Source organism: Eucyclogobius newberryi, unplaced genomic scaffold (assembly GCF_026437365.1).
Source record: "Eucyclogobius newberryi isolate DKJ021-1_F unplaced genomic scaffold, fEucNew1.0.hap1 SCAF_3, whole genome shotgun sequence".
Taxonomy (NCBI): domain Eukaryota; kingdom Metazoa; phylum Chordata; class Actinopteri; order Gobiiformes; family Gobiidae; genus Eucyclogobius; species Eucyclogobius newberryi.
Genome location: NW_027315945.1, coordinates 6242944 through 6264634, shown reverse-complemented (window position 1 = coordinate 6264634; position 21691 = coordinate 6242944). Strand labels below are relative to the sequence as shown.

Below are 21691 nucleotides of genomic sequence, written 5' to 3'. Positions count from 1 at the left end.
ATTCTGTTGGACAAAAATTAAGTTGAAAAAGTGTGAGTTCAGTCCTACGTGTGGCTGTTGTTCAGGGGGAGGGAGAGCCACAGTGCAAGGAGCAGGGAGAAAGAGAGAGAGAGCCTCGGTGACCCAGCTGCACCCCCTCCTCCCTGTACCTCCGTCACCTAGCAATAGAGACCCGCCGCTAACGCTAACGCTAATGCTAATGCTAAGACCGCAGCACAAGAGGAAATGTCCCATCAAAATAAAAGAGGAAGAGGAAGTGAAGGCATTACTTGCCCCCCTGCTGGCCAATAGTGAAAAACACAATGTCTGTAATGCACTTTTTTTCATGGCGTCTTGAGGAGAATATAACCCATGTTATGTTGAGTTGTTGAGTTTTTCACACAAAGGGTAGGGGGCGCTATAGAGAAAATTTGTTACATGGGTATTAATTATTTCCAATCAGACCATAAAAACACATTAGTGAGTGAAATATGAGCTCCATAGATCAATTCCATTAGACGTGACTTGTCCTTGAAAAAACAGGAAATTAAGCCTTTTTTGAGGGCATGTTAGGCGGACCGTAAGGAATATTAAAAAACAAAATTGTCTGATTATTAAATTTCAATGTCTCTAGATGCAGAAAGTGTTGTTTTGAGCTCGATCGGACGAAAAACCTAGGACAAGTACGATTTTGAAAAAAAAAGTCAAACGTGGCGGCGCCTGTTTATCATACAGCGATGCTGCCAGGTGTGTTTTACTCGTCAAAGGTAGCTCTGTCACTGTTCCAAGTTTCATGTGCCTCAGCCAAAAAATTAACGTTAATTAATTCATGTTTTCTCTTTTTTGAACTACGGGCGTTCTCGCAACCTCCATTTTATTCGAGTTCGGGCCGAGCCGATCGCGTCTATATCCCCATGTGTGACTTTTCATCGATGTTCAGGGGGTCAAAAATGCCCGCGTATGAACATGCAGAATAGGAATAAGAAACCACGGGAAGAACAGACTCGAACATTCCATGGAATGAACATTCCATTCCATGGCTCGAGGCTAAATATAGTGTAGTATAGTGTTACATAACACTAGTGTGCTGTGACTTTTATGGAAAACAGGCTTATTTGGATATATTTCGGAATACCGTATTTTCCGCACTATATGTTGCAACTGAACGAGGCTAGGAGTTGTTGTGGATATGCTAACGTGTCTTTTAGCGATATCAGACTGTGTTGTATTTTACGTGTTGCAACTGAACGAGGCTAGGAGTTGTTGTGAATACGCTAATGTGTCTGTTAGCGGTAGCAGAGTGTGTTTTGATGTTGAACAATGTTGATCTGAATGAGTTGAACGCGTTTAATAAAGCTCAACTGACTCTGACTTATCCGCCTTTTCGTGCGCAAAATACAGTGATTTAATAATAGTTGTGACACATGGTAATTTTAGATTTTATTGGTCAGTCACTGCTTGCCTTGATTGCCCTGACCACACGCCACTGTAATATAGTAGTACAATAGTTGTTGTGTCCTTGGGCAAAACACTAACTTTGTGTGTACAAAAAGTGCTACAAGGGTAATTTGTCAGCATTTACCATCAAACGTTGTTCACCAACTTTACTTTACTCTCGTCCACAGTGTCTACTTAAGTTTAATGGGATTTGTTTGGACTTTGCCATCTTGACCATTCAATTACCATTTATTATTTTTTTCTACTTATCTGATTGTCCACTCTCAATGATTAGCACTGCATGATGGTCTCCGTACTGACGCAGCCCGTTTTCTAAATCAATAAAAATTATGTTAATCTTCAAATTAAATCTTCTTCCCTCCAGTGAAAATCAAATTGTAATGAGTAGAAAAACAAATGAGGGCTTCTATGTGATGACTTTGAATAAGACGTAATGAAAGGTTTGCAGCAGCAGACTCTTTTTTTACATTTATGGAATGGAACTTTCAAGTCAAGATTTTATTAGGGATTGGGGATTTATTATGATGCAGTTAATGTATTTTGGAGCCTCCTAAACAGCAAACAGGCTGTTTATTTACTGCAAACGTTATGATCATGAATTATCAATTGTCTAGGATTAGTGTTAGGATTTACTATCATAAAATTAAAAATAATTTACAGACATTTTCCATTAGCAATTAGTATAGTAATTACACTTCATTGCACACATAATATGCAGATACTGTGGTAAAAAGTTAAAATAGTAATAATATAAGTAATTTAATTGTGGAAATATCAAATGTGGGCATTTACCATGAACTGCACAAAGCACTGGGATGGATTGCAGCCAATTGCGAAGCTGCTGGGATGAAATTCAGCATCTCAAATTCCGAGGCCTTGGTTCTCGACCAGTTGGTAGGGAGTCCAAGTGGAGGAATTCAAAATTCAAATCTTGGTGTCTTCTTCCCCAGTGAGGGAAGAATGGAACGTGGGCTTGACAGGCGGATTGGTCCTGCCTCTGCAATGATGCGGTGAAGAATCGAATCGAATAGTTTCCTCCTCATGGTTTCCGGGTACTCCTTTAGAGATAGGTTGAGGAGCAAATATATAACGGGCGGGTGTGAGTGCGCGCGCACTCGCGTTTTATGGCTGCCAGCCATTTCAACCGCCTCTCCGTGTATTTCGGGATTCTGTTGAAAGAAACTCCGTCTGTTGTTTCCTGACAATTGGTGCAGCCAATTGCACTGCGAGATTTACCCATCTTGGGTCCAGGATGACTCCAATATCAGCCGAAATCTGTGATCTTTCGGGCGTGTGTATGTGCATGCTCGTCTTTCTTGCAGTCCACAACAGTGGAGCCATGTGACGGCGTGACGTCACTGCATTTCCTCTATAGTCTGCTTACCTCCTGTTCCTGAACTGTAAGAGTGGTGAGGCAGGTGGGGGGGACCTGGGTTGGGTTGGCAGCAGTGGCCACTCCACACAGAGGCGGGGTTGTTATTTGAGAACTGCTGCTTCAGACGCTCATTGTACTGAGATCTAGCTCTCCACACCTCCCTGCTAAATCCTTACTTTGCATCTTTGTAGCACTCTCTATCACCGGCCCTGTGCGCTGCCTCCTTCTGCTGACTTAACTGAATCTGTGGCAGTCTGTAATGTCCAAACATGCACGTAGCTCATCCTCTGCCTCGTTGGTCCACTTCTTAGAAGTCCTCACTACAGGTTTGGAGAGCTTCAGCCTCTGTCTGTACGTGGGGATCAGGTGAACCATGACCTGGGCTGACAAGTCCAGCGCGGCTGACTGTTATGTAGCAGTGATCCAGCGTGTTCTGCTCTCTGGTCGAGACTTTAATAAACTGTCTGTACTTTGGTAGTTTGTGGCTGAGATTCCCCTTGTTAAAATCGCCCAGGATGATACACAAGCAATGTTCCCTCTACACAAGCTCCCCCCCACCACCAGCCTGTTCAAAACCTTGTATCATAGCAAGTTACATTAAAATGATCAAATTACAGCAGCAATTTTCATTAGTTCACTTTTATTACAAGCAATTTGGCCCACTTAAAATGAAAAATATAAAAATCATGTTGTTGATCTACAGTGTGTGTCAAATGACGTGCGGCTATAAGAAGGGTGTCATCGCAATTAATCGCAGAAAAATCTTAATACGTGTTGGATGGGCGGTTAGAGACAAGGATCGGGGTGCAGGAAATCCTGAGATCGACTACCGCTCTGACCCGACTAAGTTTATTTCGGGTTTAAACTTTTTAAACTTATAGATTGCACAGTCTAGTTTGTTTTGGGATGAGTTAGCTACACTCTTGCTAATACAGAGCCATGGCATAAACTTTTCACTAGACGAAGTAGGGTTTGGGGTTAGGGGTTATTATATATATTTTTCATTTATTTAATTACCATAATGACGAGCAATAACAATGTTAGTTCAGGAGTTTTGACAGCATTCCTCTCTAGTCCTCTTTTACTATATGTAGTTGGAGACGAGGGGAAAAAATGTAAGATTAGGATTTCACGTTGGGAGTCGATCTCAGGACCTCCTTCACCCTAAGCCGTGTCTTATTTGCTGAGACAGGAAATCTAGTGTCTGGGCTCCAGAATCGCAATAACACCTTTCGTATAACCGCACAGGCGCGCAGCTTAGAGGGAACAGTGTACACAAGGTGTCCGGGACGGTCTGCTCCACACTAAGAACCTGGTCGGAATGTAAACAGCAGCTAGGATGAATGAGGCATAGAATGGATAGATAGGATAGAATTGTTTGCAATTGATGAAATGATATTCCAGTGTTACATACTGTCACATCTGAAGTCCAAGTGTTGTTGATGTAGAAACAGATTCCACCGCCGCATAGTTTCCCGGAGAGCTCTCTCAGCTGGTTAGAGCGGAGCAGCTTGAAGCCCTCCCGCTGTACGGCACAGTCTGGGATGTATTTACTGGGCCATATTTCTGTCAAGCACAAAACAGGAGATGAAGAAAAGTCTCTGTTTCATCTCATCAGCAATGCCAGTTTGTCCAGTTTGCTGGGTAGTGAGTTCACGTTAGAGATAAAAAATCCCAGTTGTGTGCCATTTACGAACAAAAACAGACAAAACAAAGTGTACCGAAACCCCGAGGCAGCCTTCAGCGGCGCCATCTTGTTTAGTGGGTGAGTTTTAGTTTAAGAAGGCCCTGCGTTTAGTGCAGAATCGAATGTGATAAAGCCCGAACTCTGCTCAGGCGCTGAGTCTGTGTGAGTAAAGGTGCTGTGACGAGCTACACTGAAGCAAAAGAAAGTATGCTGTCCCCGCGACCTGGAAGATGGATGGATATAGCCATTAAAATAATAACCAATTTTTGCCTAACACATGCATGTCTTTGGACGGTGGGAGGAAGCCGGAGAACCCGGAGAGAACCCACGGTAACACGGGGAGAACATGCAGACTCCACCCAGAGAGATCATGTGATGTTGGTCTGGACCGGGAATTGAACCCATGATCTCCTTCTTGGGAGGCGAGAGCGCTAACTGCCTTTGCCACCGTGCACCCCCAAATGAAAATATAATCCATATTATTTTTTCTGTGTTTATAATTCAGGTAATGTGTTCATAGTTGCACACACACCAAATCAAAATTGGTGGTTAACTGGGACAAAGACAGTGTTCTAACTGGTCCTAAGGCTGAGCAAAAGAATATGTCTGTTTGCCGTAACCCGACCGACAAAAAAAAATATCATCATTTTGTCAAAATGACGCCTAATTCTTTTATTTTTCTTATATTTTTTCTACACACCGACCGTTCTTTTCAAAAGCACTGTGTAGAATAATTTTATTCTGCTGGTCAACTTATCTTTCGTCCCAGGGGACAATTAACGCATTGCATGACGCACATCCGTCTACATTTTCGGTCAACCATATGCTTCTGTATTGAACAGACCATGTAGGCATGAACCTGTATTTCCTTTTTTTTGTTGGTTCGCCTCTGTCAGCGCCACTGGTCTTGACACCGCTCACGTCGTTCTGCATCATGGTGTCGCTTCATATTAAATTTTACCTGCGCTTTGCAGTCTGGGAGGGAAACACGCCCAGCAGCGTAATCACAACAAACATGGCGGCGCCCATGTCCCCCGCATGTTCGGCATGTTCCCCCCGCTCGCCTTCGCTACCAAAATAAAGGATAATGGCGTACAAAAGGCCGATTGAAAATTTCAATCGGCCTTAAAATCGTGAGATTTAGTCTCCTGATTGGGTTGATCGGGTTTTCCCTCATTGACTGTTGAAGCCTGACCCCTGGCGGTCACTGCGAGTCATAAAATAGCGACGATTTTGATCTTTTTTTTGCCTTCAAAGTAAAAAAATAAGAATTTACCTACCGACCGACCCACTTGAAAAATGTTGGGTCGGGTTACAGCAAACATACAATGTATTTGGGGCAACCTAATTTGGAACCAGTTTAAGTCCTAATGTAGATTTGGTTAGACCTTGTTCTACTCCTGGTTTTGTCCTGGTCTAGTCCTGGGTTTAGTCCCAGTTTAAGCACAATTTTGATGTGGTGCAAGCGTGAACACACCCTTAACTAAACCAAAGGCTTCCTGGTAGGGATGCACCTGAGCGCAGAGTAACCAAAATAAAAACTTGAGAATGTGAGAAATTTTTATTTCTTACACTGTCAGTGGTCTTCTTTGTATTTCGTGAAAGTTACTGCTCCAAACATTTTATATACCGGGTATATGAATCTGCTATAATTTCTTCTCATTTCTGTCTCATACACTGGTATACTGCTCCCCACAGGAGTTTCTACTGGTGAGTGGTGTGCCCCTAGTCACTGGACAGATGACATCATGAGCAGTGCTAATTCAATTTTAAGTGAGCCGAGTCCTCCAGATCAATAAGTGTGAACAAGTCCTACAACAGGACCAAAGCAAGTCCTGGGCTCAAACCAGGCCATAACCAGGACTAGCTGTGTGATCAAGCCTTGCATTTACTTAACACAAAGATACCAAAATATTGATAGCTTCTCTTCTGTTTTTTTTCAGAATGTGGTTTGTGGGTCTGGGCTGCGCTTCCGTAACCTGACGTGCTGGGTGTCGGACGGCTCAGCGGAGGACTCGGGTGCACAGGTGGAGGAGGAACTCTGCAGTGTCCTGGACCTGAAGGTGAACGGGGACAAGAGGATCAAACTGAAGGAGCCCTGTACACTTCCCTGCCCAGGTAATACCAAACAGTCAAATGGGATCAATGCATGGAAAAAGTTAGGATTTCTGCCGGGCCTATGTGTCTATTATGGGTTATTCACTGCTTTGGAATCTTGAGCTTTGTGGTTTTTGTCTCGGTTGGGTCCACAAATTTCACTTTAGATTTGACGTGAATCCAAAATACCACACTTTGCTCACTCATGTCGGATTCTAATATAACTGAGAAAACAAGACAGGATGTGGTCGTGTAGATCAAAGTAATGTATTTTCCCTAACAATTACAAAACCAACAAATTAAAGCACCCTGTCCCTCACAAGTTCCACCAGACGGTCTGCCCAGGCACTCTGGGTGCTGTCTCACACACACAAAGGACAAAGAATATGAATATTCAGAAAAAGGTGGATCTTATGGGGCCAGCCTCCCCGTACCTTCCACGGAAATGCTTGTTCCTAATATGGTCATAGATAAGACACGAGGAGTTGGCTGACATTGGGTCTCTGAGAGAAGCAGACAGAGAAGCAGACAGAGCAAGAATGTATTTGCAGTGTGTGTTTGCGCGTGTGCGTGTGTCCAGTATGCATAACAATGAAAGGTTTATTAATGCATTACAATATTAAATGTTTATTAATTACAACACTCAAAAATACCTGACACTCAGGTATCCAGATGGTGGACAATTTAACTTGGTTAATGCTAGAGTTTTGGGTCTGTGATTGGTCATCAAGAGGGATGAATTTTAGGAACAGGTTTATAATATCACTTCTGTCTCTTCGAACTCAACTTATCTAGCACTAACCATTTCAAGTCTTTGGATCACATCAGAGTGAATGCACTTTGATTTGTATCGTCATTGTTCAAGTTCAAATCCTTGTTGTTCAAGTCCTAGTCGTCATTGTTCAAGTTTAAGTCCTTGTTTTATTTCTCCTGACACTTTTTGCAGTGCATACACAAATTCTTTATTCTATTTGGATTCATTTAATCACAAACAATGCTCCAAAACAACAACTGTAATTTAAAGCACAGGACACAGGTTTGTTATGCGAGAGAATCGATAGTGTGTATTTGAGCCAGGATACGAGACTTCAGGGCCCTCGCAGGGATCAGATGAAACTGAAGATGATCCAGGCTAATGTTGTCTGCATTGATTCAGGGAGCAGATTCAAGTGTGTGGGATTTCATTTGTGTTACAGATGCTGGATGTGAATAAAGATGTGCTTCCAAACAGATTGTAAAACACACTTGTCAATGGTAAAGGGATTGTCGGAGGTATTTGGCCAAGCTGTGGGTGTGGTGTAAATTGTATTAGTACGGGAACATATAGAGTGATGTTGTTTTTTTCTATGGTATTAATGGTCATTAAGCTGCTTTTCCATAGCGGTTATGAGCAAGTATGGTCACAACTTTGCAACTTGGCAGCCCTTGAGCATCAGTGTTGACCTAAATTTGCAAAGGCACTGCACTTTTGTTTAGTTTATTCTTGTGCTTTTTGTTTAGTTTGTTCTTATAGGAAATTTGTTTTGCCCCAGTACAGAATATTCCAAAAGCAAACCAGGAAGTAGCAGGGTTGAGATGTTAGCAAGCTAAAGCTGTGTCCAAATGTCACCCCTAACCACTAACCCCTAACCATTCACTCATTCAATACCTAGCCTTGCACTATTTACAGTGTTGGAAATTAGCTAAATATACATGTACCAAATTAGCTAAATATACATGTACCAAAAATACACCGGTATTCAGAATACAGTTTTGAGTGACTCTATTCCGGTATTCTTTACTGTCTCATTTGGTGGTATTCAGAATACAGTTACCTTCCTAAAATCAAAGAAATACATGGACACTAAACATCATGGAGCAGTGCGTTATGCAGTTTTAGTGTTCATGTGATCCTCTGAAACTCCTGAAAATGTTTTTCTGAGTTCACATGAATACCAGCACAAGATAAAAAGAACATGAATGCCAACAAGTCGGAGCTTCAACACAAGCATCCGAGATCCATATGAACATAGCATTAGACCACCACGACCATCGTTTGTAGACTCAGAGCAGTTAAGCATTTACCTGTAACTATGGTGATGGCCACATCGTAGTGATATAGAACAGTGATTTAGCTAATTGAATGCATGGCAGATAGCCTTGGAATTCTCTCTGACAGTAGTATCCATGGGTTTCAGTCCCTTGACTTATTTGTTGTTGTCGCCATGTTGAAGATGTCTCGGCATGCTGTTGCCTTTCTCTGCTGTTAAATAGTCGCACCGTATTTACAATTGAAAATGAAAAGAGCTGATACTTCAAGAAGACAGAGATTCTGGGCTTTGATCCTCATCTATCTATCTATCTATCTACTTGCTATAACAAACATTTGCTTACATTTACATCCAAGCTTCTGTCTTTCTGTCTGATCCTAAATATAACACCTGGACAATTGGAAATGTGTTGCAAGTAGGCTAACAGTTATTAGCATAGCCATGCAATAATGTGTAAACTAGCATTAGCCAAACTGCTAATTATCTGAAACAAACAGCTCAGTCTAGAGTGATTTCTGTAAGTCCTTCCTTAGACCGTAATTCATTTCTGTCGACAAACAGGACCTTTGAGTTACAGAAGAGAAATCCTTTGTTTCGAGACTTTTTGTTTGTGCAGCAAACAGCAAAGCACCTTTTGTCTTCAAGATGGCAATAGCAGCGAGTGTGTGACAACTTTGGAACTATGAATATGCGTAAAAACTACAAGGAGCTGTAAGTTACACTGTCTTAACGCAATGTTCTTACTCCACGAAGAGTGTCAAAGCTGTATAAGGCACGGCTCCTCCTTGTAATCCGCTTATACCATGGGACCATATACTACAATATTCAATTTTGGATTTGCTTATAATAATAATAATAGTTGCTCTGGCTTTAAGTCAGGAGTAATGTAAAGTTGCACTTAAAATTGGAGTCATTACAAAACATCCAAACCTGACCAGGGACTTGAAGATGGTCCATCCAGCAATCCTCAGATGTGGTCGTAGTCCTGCTAAAAGCCCAGGACCCAGCAGCAGCAGTGTCTCTGCTGAGGTGTTGTAATACTGTCAGCTAGTCTTATGCAAAGTCAAAAAGGTAAAATACAATCTCCAGACCTAAATCCAATAGAACATCTTTGGAGGGAGCTGAAACTCTGTGCTGCTCAGTGACAGCCCTGGAATCTGACAGATTTAGAAAAGATCTGTGTGGAGAAGTGGACCAAAATCCTGCTGCAGTGTGTGCAAACCTGGTCAAGAACTACAGGAGACGTTTGACCTCTGTAATTGTAAACAAAGGCTTCTGTGGACATCCACATCCATAATTTCTAAGTCGGCAAAATCGCAGGGTGTTCAAATACTTATTTCCCTCACTATATGTGCTCATAGTCGACCATACACTCAAGCATGCTGTAGGTGAACAATATAGGCTTACAGGCTTATAGTATAGTAATATTATTTGCATAATTATTTCCATGTTATTTAATTCTCATTAAAGTGATTCAATGTCAATAAAAGAGCCTTATTTGTAAGTATACATACAGTTTGTTTCATTTCATATTTCATGATTATTTTATATTCAAGTCTTTTCAGCATGAATGAAACTCAAGTTCTCAATGAAAATAAATTGATGAATTAATCATTTTCTTCTTCTTCTGAAACACTGATGCAATAAAATGCACTTCATCCACTCATTGCTTTACATTAAGACTCAATTTAGCTGTGAAATTCACAGCTTCATCTAAACTGCTAGCTTTCACTTTCATTTTGTCAACCACAAATTGCCACTAAGCATTAATTTAGATTTTTTTTGCATCCACTCACTCTAGCTTAGGCACTGCTGGCGCTGCTTGTGAAAGCATGTGTGAGCCACGGAGACGCAACACGCGGACCGGATCCATTGGAGTCACTGGATTAGGCAGGTGAAGCATGAGAAAAAATGCGGGCATGAAAACAGTAGTTTCTTATGGAGTAAGCAGAACCGATTTAGTAAAGATATTTTTTAGCCCCACTTTTCTCTACTCTGCCCTACTTGGTCTGGTTTTGTTTCTCTGTAGAATCGGGCCAAGTAGGTAATATAAAAGTAGCTGGTACAATAATGAAGAGCTGATGGAAAGGCTTCAAATTAGGGTCAGAGGGTTAGAGTTGAGTGGGGTAGGGTCAAGTAGGGATGGTGGAAACATTGTACACATTGTGGTCCCCTTACTCTCACTTTAATAGTTTTCTGTCACCACACATCCCTGTTTGCATTCTCATTCCACTTTATGACATTATATAATCAGGATTGGCAAACATTGGCCTAGATAAGACTGTTCTCAAACTGCAAGAGTCATCCACAAGGGACAGACTGTGGGGGACCAGGGATTATACACACTGGGACACAATCCAAGGGAGAAAATGGTGGCCATTTTGGATTATGCATGATTCTGGCAAGGTTGTGTCGTTTACCAGCCCAGTCTCCTGCTGGTAATGAGCTGTGCGCTCAGCTGCAGCCAAGCCCTCAGTCTCAAACAGACTGTGAGCATCAGAAGCACTCGAACTGTAAGATATTTCCTGGCATGTATTCACGTTAAACTGAACCTCATTTATGTGTATTACTCCCCTCGAGTTTAATCAACCTCCGAATCATTTGTTGTTTTAACAGACATTTATTTTCGGACAGGAGGAGTTTTCAACATGTCTTATGTAAACCATGACTTACAAATGCCGACACATGCCAAAGAAATACAAACTTAGATTAACCTTCTTACAAACAGGTCTTTTAAACATAACAATTAAGCAAAATACAGACCGAACAAATAAATAAAGTATACATTCACATTTCATTCTATTTGCCTAACACATTAATAAAGTCACGCAGCTTCACGGGTTTAGAAATAACAGTAGGTAAATTAACATGACAAAAATACGAAGAGTTACTTCATCGCTCTCTCTCACTCAGGATGAATAAACACTTTGATATCATCAGACGCCACGGAGCAACACCTCATGTGCCTTTTCAATCAAGCAGTGTGCAGGTAACTTTTCCCTTAGCAACATTAAAGCGGCACAAATAATGGTTTCCCCTCCTTGCGTGTGTTTCCACTGAATATACAAATAACATTTTACTCTAATAAATGTGTTAAAACTAAATACTGAAACTTAAAGTTATGAGAGTTGCCTAGCAGCTACAATGTGCATATGAAGATTATGTGCATATCTGAGGTTCTCAGGTTTCACACAACTGACCACCTAGGAAAATATTTGGCCTTTTTCTGGTCTAAACATGGGGTAATCCCAGTCTAAAATAGGACACTATTTCTACTGTAGTTCTAAACATGGACTAACCCAAAAAAGGACAAATGTGGATAAAACAGACTCTTAATTTAAATATAATAGAATCATTCTATGTACCACAATATGGAAATTCCATTGTTGCAACACACACTTCAAGAACAGCAAGAGAGTAGAAAAATAGAATAAAAAATAAATAAGCTAAAGAAGTTATTGTGCATTGTATGTGTTGTTATTGGCCTTTAAATGTTCTTGAGTACTTTAACTGTGGCATATCATGTGGGGCCTTTCTCTGTGGAGTTTGTATGTTCTCCCTGTGTCTGCGTAGGTGTCCTCCGGGTGCTCCGTTTTTTCCTACCACAAAAAAACATGTACAATAATGTAGGGGAATGATCCTCAGACCTTAACATCCTGAACTCTGTTTGACCCCCCCATAAATCAGATCCATGGCGCCACAGCAGAGCCAAAAGATATCTGGTCTGCGGCAAATGAAAGATCAAAGGCCAAACTCATGATGTGACATGGACTATGTTACAATTGGTAAAATAAGATAAGATAAGATATTCCTTTATTGTCCCACATGGGGAAATTTCATTGGTGCAACGCAGGTAGATACAGAGGTAAATACAGAAGAAGTGTGAAATACCATGCATTTTATGTCAAGTGTTTACTGTCACCTCTATCTTTGTTTTATAATGAACACAGTGTTTTGATTTTAGAGTTAACGAGTTTGCAAGGTAAAGAAATTAATTGACACCACCAAATTGTTTTATGTGTGTAATGAAGGCTAATTCATATTATGTAGAGGGGTGAAGCCGCACGAAACCTCCTCTTTCCCTTTCAAGCGATGCCCCCGGCGCGAGTTTAGAAAAGGAGACATAAACAAGGATCACGCTCTCTTGTTCTCTTTTGTTCTTACCTTACGTTTCTTCACCGCGATCCGCGGAACTTCTGAACTTTTCGTCTTTAGCAAGGCTCTACCGCGTGCGTTGGAAAACTTAGGCCGTGGCCAGGCTTTTGTTTGTTCAAACCCAACAACTGAATCTCACCTGAAGGACCTCTTTAGCACGCTGAGAGCACAATTAAGACTTTCTTTCGTTAACAATTATTATTTTAACTTCTCAAAGCAAACTACGTCGTTTCTGTAGATCAGTGCCTATTTTTGATCTAAGGAGATTATTACCCGAAAGAATAACTCCAGATGGGACGAGTCGCTAGTGTAAGCTAAAAGCGACATCTGTTAGAGGAAAAGACTCGAGCAGTTTTTCCCGAACTGCCGCGCGCCCTCGAAAGCGCACTCCAACGCCCCGGACGGGCGCGTAGGGACTCTTTCCTGCTGGCACACCGCTGTAGACTGCCAGGCCCGGCAGTCTGATATAACTAAATTTCATATAATATATATTATAGATCCACGATTGCTACATGAAAAATATCACTTCTTACTTAAGACTGCTATTACTGTAATTATAATTTATGGTCAACATGAAAACAGCTGTTAAAAATAACTAGCTGCGCACTGGTCCGAAGGTTCACAAGTCCGAAATGTCCTAGAAATTTTAAGGTTCACAAGTCCGAAGGTTCACTTGTCCGAAGGTTCACTAGTCCGAAGATGTCAGCCTGCTGCGCAGCGGGCTCTACTCGCGGCTCTCCTCGCCGAAAGTGGGTGTCCATGCAGCAGGCTCTCCTCGCCTCCCTTTGCCCTACACACTGGCTTTTTAGACTTTTCAGTTCAGTATTAATGCACTTTTTATGATTAAACTCAAAGTATTTTCCATAACCGACTTGTTTCTGTGCATAGCCTGAGCTCCTTATCGTATTATTAATGAATTAATGAACTCCGGGATAAAACTGTTTTCCAGTCTGCATTCTTCAAAAGCTGAATTTCCTTTTTGACTACCAATCCTACGGCGATCGGATCACGTGTATTTCTATACTCATGATCAAATGAAGGCATAGAGTGGAGGATTCGAGATGTTCCCTTGTTATTTTTATATACACAGTACAACTTGCGGTGCCACCTGTGAGCAGCTGGTACATTAAACGTGACGAGCCCCAATGCGTGTCTGCTGCTTTGTGCGCACTTTACAGACTGACTACATCCCGATGCCGCCTATGCATCTTCACTTTAGCCTATGAGGAACTTTTGGACTAGCAAAACTTCGGACTAGTGAACCTTCGGACTAGTGAACCTTCGGACTAGCGAACCTTCGGACTAGCGAACCTTCGGACCAGTGAACCTTCGGACCAGCGAACCTTTGAACCAGTGAACCTTCGGACTCGTGGGGGGTAACCCGCCAGCCTGTAGTTAAGAGAGGCTGTAGTTAGTCACTGAGCTACGTGTTAGCATGTAGCTAAATAAATGTCTGAAACTGAACGGCAGTCACACAGCGAACATTCAGCCCTTCCATGTATCAGCTTGGTGCCCTCTCTTCTCGGGTCCACAGCAGGGTGGGCACCCTGGGAACTGGAGCATGTTTACAGTAGCGTGAGTGCGTTCACTAGAGCTATCTGTGGGGTGTCCCAAGCTACAGACAGACAAACTCAGGAGTAGTACAGGGGCAGGAAACTTTATTTATTAATTTTAAGGATTTGTTGGCCCATAGTCTTTATTAGATATAGCATCTTAAGGTTAAATGTAGATGAGAGAGAAGAGAGGACTTAGTCTTTATTTGTCAAGGACCATGTACGAAATCATTACTGTACTTTTCGTGCTATACAGCGCTCCTGAATAAAAGCCACGTACACGGAATTTACGAAGAAAATAGAACTTGCCCACATTGTAACGTGAGATATTTACACATAAATATAGTGTACAATAGTGATGTCGATTGTCTTTTGAACGGGGGCTCTAATTAGAGCTAGTCTAATTGGATTAATTTCTCAGTGAATACGAGCTGGATTGAAATAAAACACAGCATTTTGAAGTTTAACATACTGTAAAAAGAACACATCACAATTGTCTCCCCCTCTGTCCTTGATTACTCTGTGTGAGCTCATTTACCTGTGTCTGTGTCTTCACATCTGGTTCATCTCCTCCTGAGCTCGTACTTATCGAATGAGTGTAAGATATTTACACAGAAATATGTATGGGGCAGGTCGGGCCAAGAATGTCTCATTTCAATGTGGCAGGTTCTAAACTTCAGACTGCCGTATATAGCATGTCAATGTATCTTTGCGTTTCGCCGCATCTATATTCACTTCCTCATTAGACAAATTCCTCCATGAATATGAGTCTGATAGTAATAAAAAAAAAATCCTCTGGACAGTGACTATTGTCCACTGACGTCTTCTTTGTGTGTTAAACGCTTGTGCTTCCTGCTACAATGCCCCCAAGTGGTCGTTAGCCAGTAAAATCTATGAATCAGATGCACCGTTATAATGACCGCAGGGTTGAAAGCATGGGGAAAAAGTTGCGGCTTAAAGTCCGAAAAGTATGGTAATCTTCAAGAAAACAATAGACTATAAAACTAAATTTCTAAGATTACAAAATTAGTTCAGACAAAAAAATACAACTGTAAGCAATTTCTTACAGTGTTGCCCATTGCAGGTATTTTGTCACTTGAGAAAGTGGCAAGTGTTAATATAATTCAGGGAGCTGTGTTGTGGATGGATGGATGAATGGATGGATGGCTCTGTTAGGCCTTATAACAGGTGTAAAGAGACTCTGAACACAGAACTGACCCTGTGTGAAGTCCAACATTGTCCTCCATATTTGAAAAAACAAAGGGAAAATGTAGAAGGGTCTGGAATCACAGATATTGTATTGATGATGGAGTGACCACTGCACAAAGCCTTCTCCAGCATTTCACCCTTCTCAAACACACGGACATCTTTTTCCATGACCCCAGGATTTGTCTTTCCACATGGTTGTTTCAGAAATGAGAAGCAACTCACTGCATCAGTCGGGTTTAAATACCATGTTGCAGCATGTTGTAACATGAGATATTTACACAGAAATGTGGTCCATGGTAGTCTGTCACATGTTGTCTTTTAACCTGTGAGTCAGGTCTGGCCAAGAAAGCAGGTTCTAAACTGGCCGCCGTATAGCTCATATCCGCGCTCTACGTGTCTTTGTAGTGCTCCGTGTCTAGATTCACTTCCTCATTAGACTCATTGCTCCGTGAATATGAGTCTGATTTTAATAAAACACACAGCGTTTAGAAGCTTAAAATATAGAAAACATGATCTGTCCCCTGGCGTCTTCTTCTACAGTGTGTCAAATGCTTGCGCTTTCTGCTAGATTGCCCAGAATTTACATTTCTAATCATTAAAGCTATTATAAAACAGAATGTGACATTTATGACACCTCAATATAACTTTTTTTTAACATTTTCAGTATAATGTTGAGATTCATTCATGCTTGATTTAGTCTTGTCCCTGGCTATATATACTGACATGCTGTATATTGACATTTATTGCATGATACTCTGCATAAACATGTGAGTTATTGAAGATATTCTGACCACTGCAGCTTTACGAGATGCATTTTGGCAGTTGATAATAAAGTTATTTCCCCATGTTAAATAAATGTCCTCTTGCGGCCTTGTATTCCACCCACTCCTTAAATGAAAATCAGTGTTTATCACTTCACCATTCAAGAACGGTATACATATATATATATATATATAGTAGCATGTTCTTTTCTCTTGTCCAGGGGAGTGCTACCTGATGGAGTGGTCCGACTGGAGCCCGTGTGTCAGTATCTGTGTGAAGGAGGTCTCGGTGGAGTTCGGCTCGGTCCGGGTCCGGTCCAGAGCTGTCCTGGCCCAAGAACCAGAAAACTTGCAGCAGTGTCCGGACCAGGCCTGGGAGTCCCAAACCTGCACAGGTGAGGAAAGGAGCATCTCTTTGGTTCGGATTTTCTTTGGTATTTTAGGATGTATATTTATTGAACTCTTTCCCTGCCAGCCCTGTTTGCACAAGACACCTCCCTGCCCGCTAGAGATTTCACTAAATTTCAACTATCTTAACATCCCCACAGAAAACACCAAGGACATGTCCATGTCTCTCTTAATTTAAAAAAAGTTATTGTATATTGACCTGTTCCTTTTTTGGAGGGCACTTGCAAAGTTTTCATCAGAGTCAAACATTTTTTAAAGCACAGATTATATGCAGAGGTACATGCATGACTTACTACTACTTCTTTGGGCCATGGTAAACTAACACTTTCATGTGGGTGTACATCTCTGTCTAAATGTCCTGCTCATTTTCCCCCAAACTCTGATCCAGTATCATCCTTTTCCTTGTTTAGATATCAAATATTCACTCAAAAGCTTGCTAAACAGTAACACTGGAGGTCCATTCGGAAAGAAAGCAATACAATATACATGCCGTAAACAGAGTAATCAACATGACGTCATACAGGCATGGTTTCCCCAGCCCTGGGTCCTAGTGCACCCCAAGTTACGGCATCTACAGCTTCTTTGGCATGTGACTGGTTATGTAGTGAGTGAGCATGTGCGTCAGGGTTTTTCCTTGGGATGTCCCGATCCAAACACGTGATCGGATATCGGGCCCGATCACATGGTTTCAGACTCGATCGAAATTGGATGTTTTATCCCGATCAGTGATCGGATATAAATTTTACTCTAATTAGTTTGATCAGCGCTATAGATTTCGAGCTTATTATTAGTCTCTCACATCCGTATAATGCATGAATAGATCACGACATTTTCCTGCCGTAAAGTGGCTTTACGGCAGTAAACTTTGAAGAAAGCTATGGGTGAGATGGGGGTGCAGAGTGTGGGCTGTGTCGCGCAATCTTGCAAACTTAACGTACATGAGGGCTTGCTTTCCCAACACGGCATGATAGACACCGTGGCTACCGCGAGGAAGAACACTGGCCCCTGGCTTACTCTCGACTCGAAGACATTCAGACGGATTTCATCAAGAAAAACATTTTATTATTTAAGCCAGAAGAGCACAAGTTCTGAAAAGCACATTACTGGCCTTACTTTATGACACTGTTGCGCTTTCATTTAATATGCACTTTTTTATTCGTTTACATGCCTGCTGGGTATTTTAAGTTGAGCTGCTATTTTTATTTAATTCAAATGTTACACTATTATTTACACTATTATTTCTTATTTAAGCTACCTCAAAGGTGCACTGTTAAAGTGTTAAGAAATAAAATAAAGGCCACCATTTTTTATACAAGTTTTAGATGTATTTCAAACAAAGTACACTGTTAAAAAAAAGAAAAATCTCACCCAAAGATTAAATAATATATTTATTCAGAATATTGGTAATTTTGTGGAGATTTATAAGTTTCGGCATATGTTGCCCTCATGTTGAGACATGTAGAACTGGTTACAATCAGCACAGTTATTATCATTATAGTACTAACAGAGATGCTTCGGATTGAATCAAAAAAACACAAATCAGTGTTTTCAGCTGTAGCCACCTCAGGTGGTCCAGAGTGGCCTCTGTAATACAGTGTCTAATTATAACATTACATCTTGAAATCATCTCACAACCCTCAACTCATGCTTCGCATGTCACGAGAGGATTTCTAAATGTAATTTAAATTTAAATTTGTCGGTTTCATGGTTGTTTTGGGGGTCCTGGCCTGAAAAGTTTGGGAACTGCTCCAGAGGACAGTTCAAATCAAATCAATTTATTTGTGTAAGGCCCAAAATCACAACAACAGTTGCCTCTGAGGGCCACAGGGAGAAATGAATCAACAATGTCTGTGGTGGCGATGGAGTCAGACAATGTCTGTGGCGGCGAGGGACGATGTCCCAGGGTCCTCTGTCCTTAGACTCTCCTTCTGGACCAGGAAAAACTACAAAAAAAACCTCTTTGGGAAAAAAGCGTAGAAACCTGGAGGAGTTCCAGTGAAGGAGAGATCCGACTCTCACAGACGGACAGACGGACACGAGGGAGACTGGACCCACTCTTCAGGCAGATGAGGGACCGACTGAGGCGAACTGGACCCACTCTTCAGGCAGATGAGGGACCGTCGGGGGCGAGCTGGACCCACTCCTCAGGCAGATGAGGGACCGTCCACACAGGGCAGGGACCACTTCACCAGGGGAGGGGCATCTGGGTCCACAGGTCCTCAGGAGTGAGAGAAAGAAAAGAAGGCGGTGAACAGTTTGCAAGTGGAATCAAAAAATAAATATTGTTTGATAGCATAAGTAGTCAGAAGAAGAAGAGGATAGTGCTCAAGCTGTCATACTTCCCCCAGCATAGTTACTCCTAGGGCAGCGTAGCTGAAGCTGTGGGTTTATGTTTCTATTCCTAACTAGTCTGACCATAAGTTCAAAAGAGCAGTTTCTCAGAAGTGCACTGAGTGGAGAAGACCTGACTGATGAACTGTTAAAAGCCTGATATATTTTTGCCTTGTTACTTTATAATGCCCATGCCCATCTGAGAAAGGAATATTAGCAATTGTACAATCTGACTAACTACCACTACCACTGCACATTCAATTTTTATGATGATGCTGATGATGAGGATTTATTTATTTCCGTGTCCGCCACCTCCATAGACACAAGCTTCTCATCCAAAGTTACACTTTAACTCACCATAAACAGTCTCTACCACTATATAAAGTGCAGTTGTTGGGACCTGTCAGTTCTGACCTCTGTATGATTCACATTTAGAAGTGCGCCCCATTATATCATCATAATATCATAATGCATCTAGCCCAGTACACATTTCTATTAGTGGAGCGATCAAACTCCACTTTTCTTTTAGACAGACAGGAGCAGTGAGCCCAGAGCGAGGCAGGCACAGTGGTGTGGAGAGGTGACCTTCACTTCACTTACTCTCACAGGGACACGGCAGACAAATTACACGTTGACATGAGAACAAATAGTACTGTTTCCACCACCTTTTTATATTTTGGCTTTAATGTTGAATTTGATACATTTTACTCAAAATGTGATACAGCCTTTAGATTCTCATTCCTCATTAACGTAAAGTTGAATCCTCGGATCCACAGACTCCAAACTGTAGAAGAGCTTAAATCCTTCAGCTCCATATTGATGTAGTCTTCATGTATGTGATAAAGAGTCATTAGAGTGTGGAGATTAGACTGTAGTCATCAAAGCCAGAGAACACAGGACAGCCTAATAATAACCACTACTCACTAATCGGCTCTCATTATGGATTTAAACAGGCTTTCCCACGCATGCAGATTTTCACACCCGAGAACGTGGAACATAATCTTATACCATTATAAAAGACCCAAGTTCATCTCTGAATTTACTTTGTTTGAAAACTGAGATTAAGTCCATGGGAAAAAATGTATTTAATAAAGTGCATTATGACTACGCACACAAAAGCCTCAGAAAATGGTTCATTCATTCAATTCGAAAGATGCTATTGTTGTCAGTTGATAGGACTTTTCAGACAGACATGAGATTACTAATTTGGCCAATTTGTGGACGCAAACCCAAATAAATAATGAGGTTGCAAAGCGTGGCATGGATATGATGTTACTTCTGATGTGTTCACGTGCATGCGCATGAACGTGGAGGTGTTGTGGTATTTAATAGCAAAGTACCGCACGGTTATGTGGTTTTACCAGTTTAGATGCAGGCCTGTTTTTGGACACAGATGGGAGTGAGTTCACTATGAAGTGCTTGTGCACAGACACAGCTGTCCCAGGTCTGCTCATCTATATGTTATTTGAACTTTCTCTTGTTATTGGTGTCATGTATCAGCGTGAACATACAGTCAGTCCTGTGGTATTGAAAACATTGTTTATTGGCTGAAAGAGGCCTCCATGATCTCTCAGCCCCAGGACCTATTGATTCCTTCAGAGGGCCCTGCTAATAGATGTTCTTTTAAAGTCCAGAATTCTTAAATGCTGGTGTTTCTTTTGTTCTATCAGGAGGAGACTGTTACGAGTACAAGTGGAGGAGTAGTGTTCTGCCAGACTCCCCTCGACCGCTCATCTGGTGCCAGCGCTCAGATGGACTCAACGTCACAGGTACGTCTCATTACAGTGGTCTGGTTGTCTGACCAGCCTAGACCACACGCTTAACCCAGTCGCTCCAATTTCCAAAGGGAGTGATTGACAGGCGGATTAACCAATCAGACAAACGCATTGTCTGTTTGTGTCTAAACAAACATGGTGGCTTAGGAAGAAAGAATAAAAATAACACAGACTGTGTTGCCGACTTCTGCCGAGTCAACAAGCGACGCATTAAACTCTGTAAATCTGAGGTAAATTAAGTTATATATTTTGTTCTGTATGTTCTGAAAATATTTGAGACATGTCTTCTGCATTTGAGAGACACAAAGTCTTCTGCATTTGAGAGACACAAAGTCTTCTGCATGTGAGAGACACGTGACACAAAGTCTTCTGCATGTGAGAGACACGTGACACAAAGTCTTCTGCATGTGAGAGACACGTGACACAAAGTCTTCCGCATGTGAGAGACACGTGACACAAAGTCTTCTGCATGTGAGAGACACGTGACACAAAGTCTTCCGCATGTGAGAGACACGTGACACAAAGTCTTCTGCATGTGAGAGACACGTGACACAAAGTCTTCCGCATGTGAGAGACACGTGACACAAAGTCTTCTGCATGTGAGAGACACGTGACACAAAGTCTTCCGCATGTGAGAGACACGTGACACAAAGTCTTCTGCATGTGAGAGACACGTGACACAAAGTCTTCTGCATGTGAGAGACACGTGACACAAAGTCTTCTGCACTTGAGAGACACGTGACACAAAGTCTTCCGCACTTGAGAGACACGTGACACAAAGTCTTCCGCATGTGAGAGACACGTGACACAAAGTCTTCCGCATGTGAGAGACACGTGACACAAAGTCTTCTGCATGTGAGAGACACGTGACAC

The 21691-nt window shown here is 41.7% G+C and overlaps 1 protein-coding gene across 1 annotated transcript in view; it reads left to right on the top strand.

The window, feature by feature from the left end:
- Positions 1 to 21691, top strand: part of thsd7ab (thrombospondin, type I, domain containing 7Ab) — a 488245-nt gene that overhangs the window by 443376 nt on the left and 23178 nt on the right. The window contains exons 23-25 of the mRNA XM_072460164.1: positions 6443 to 6617; positions 16526 to 16699; positions 20714 to 20812. Of these exons, the coding sequence (XP_072316265.1) occupies positions 6443 to 6617; positions 16526 to 16699; positions 20714 to 20812 (448 nt within the window). The remainder of the gene's footprint in view (positions 1 to 6442; positions 6618 to 16525; positions 16700 to 20713; positions 20813 to 21691) is intronic.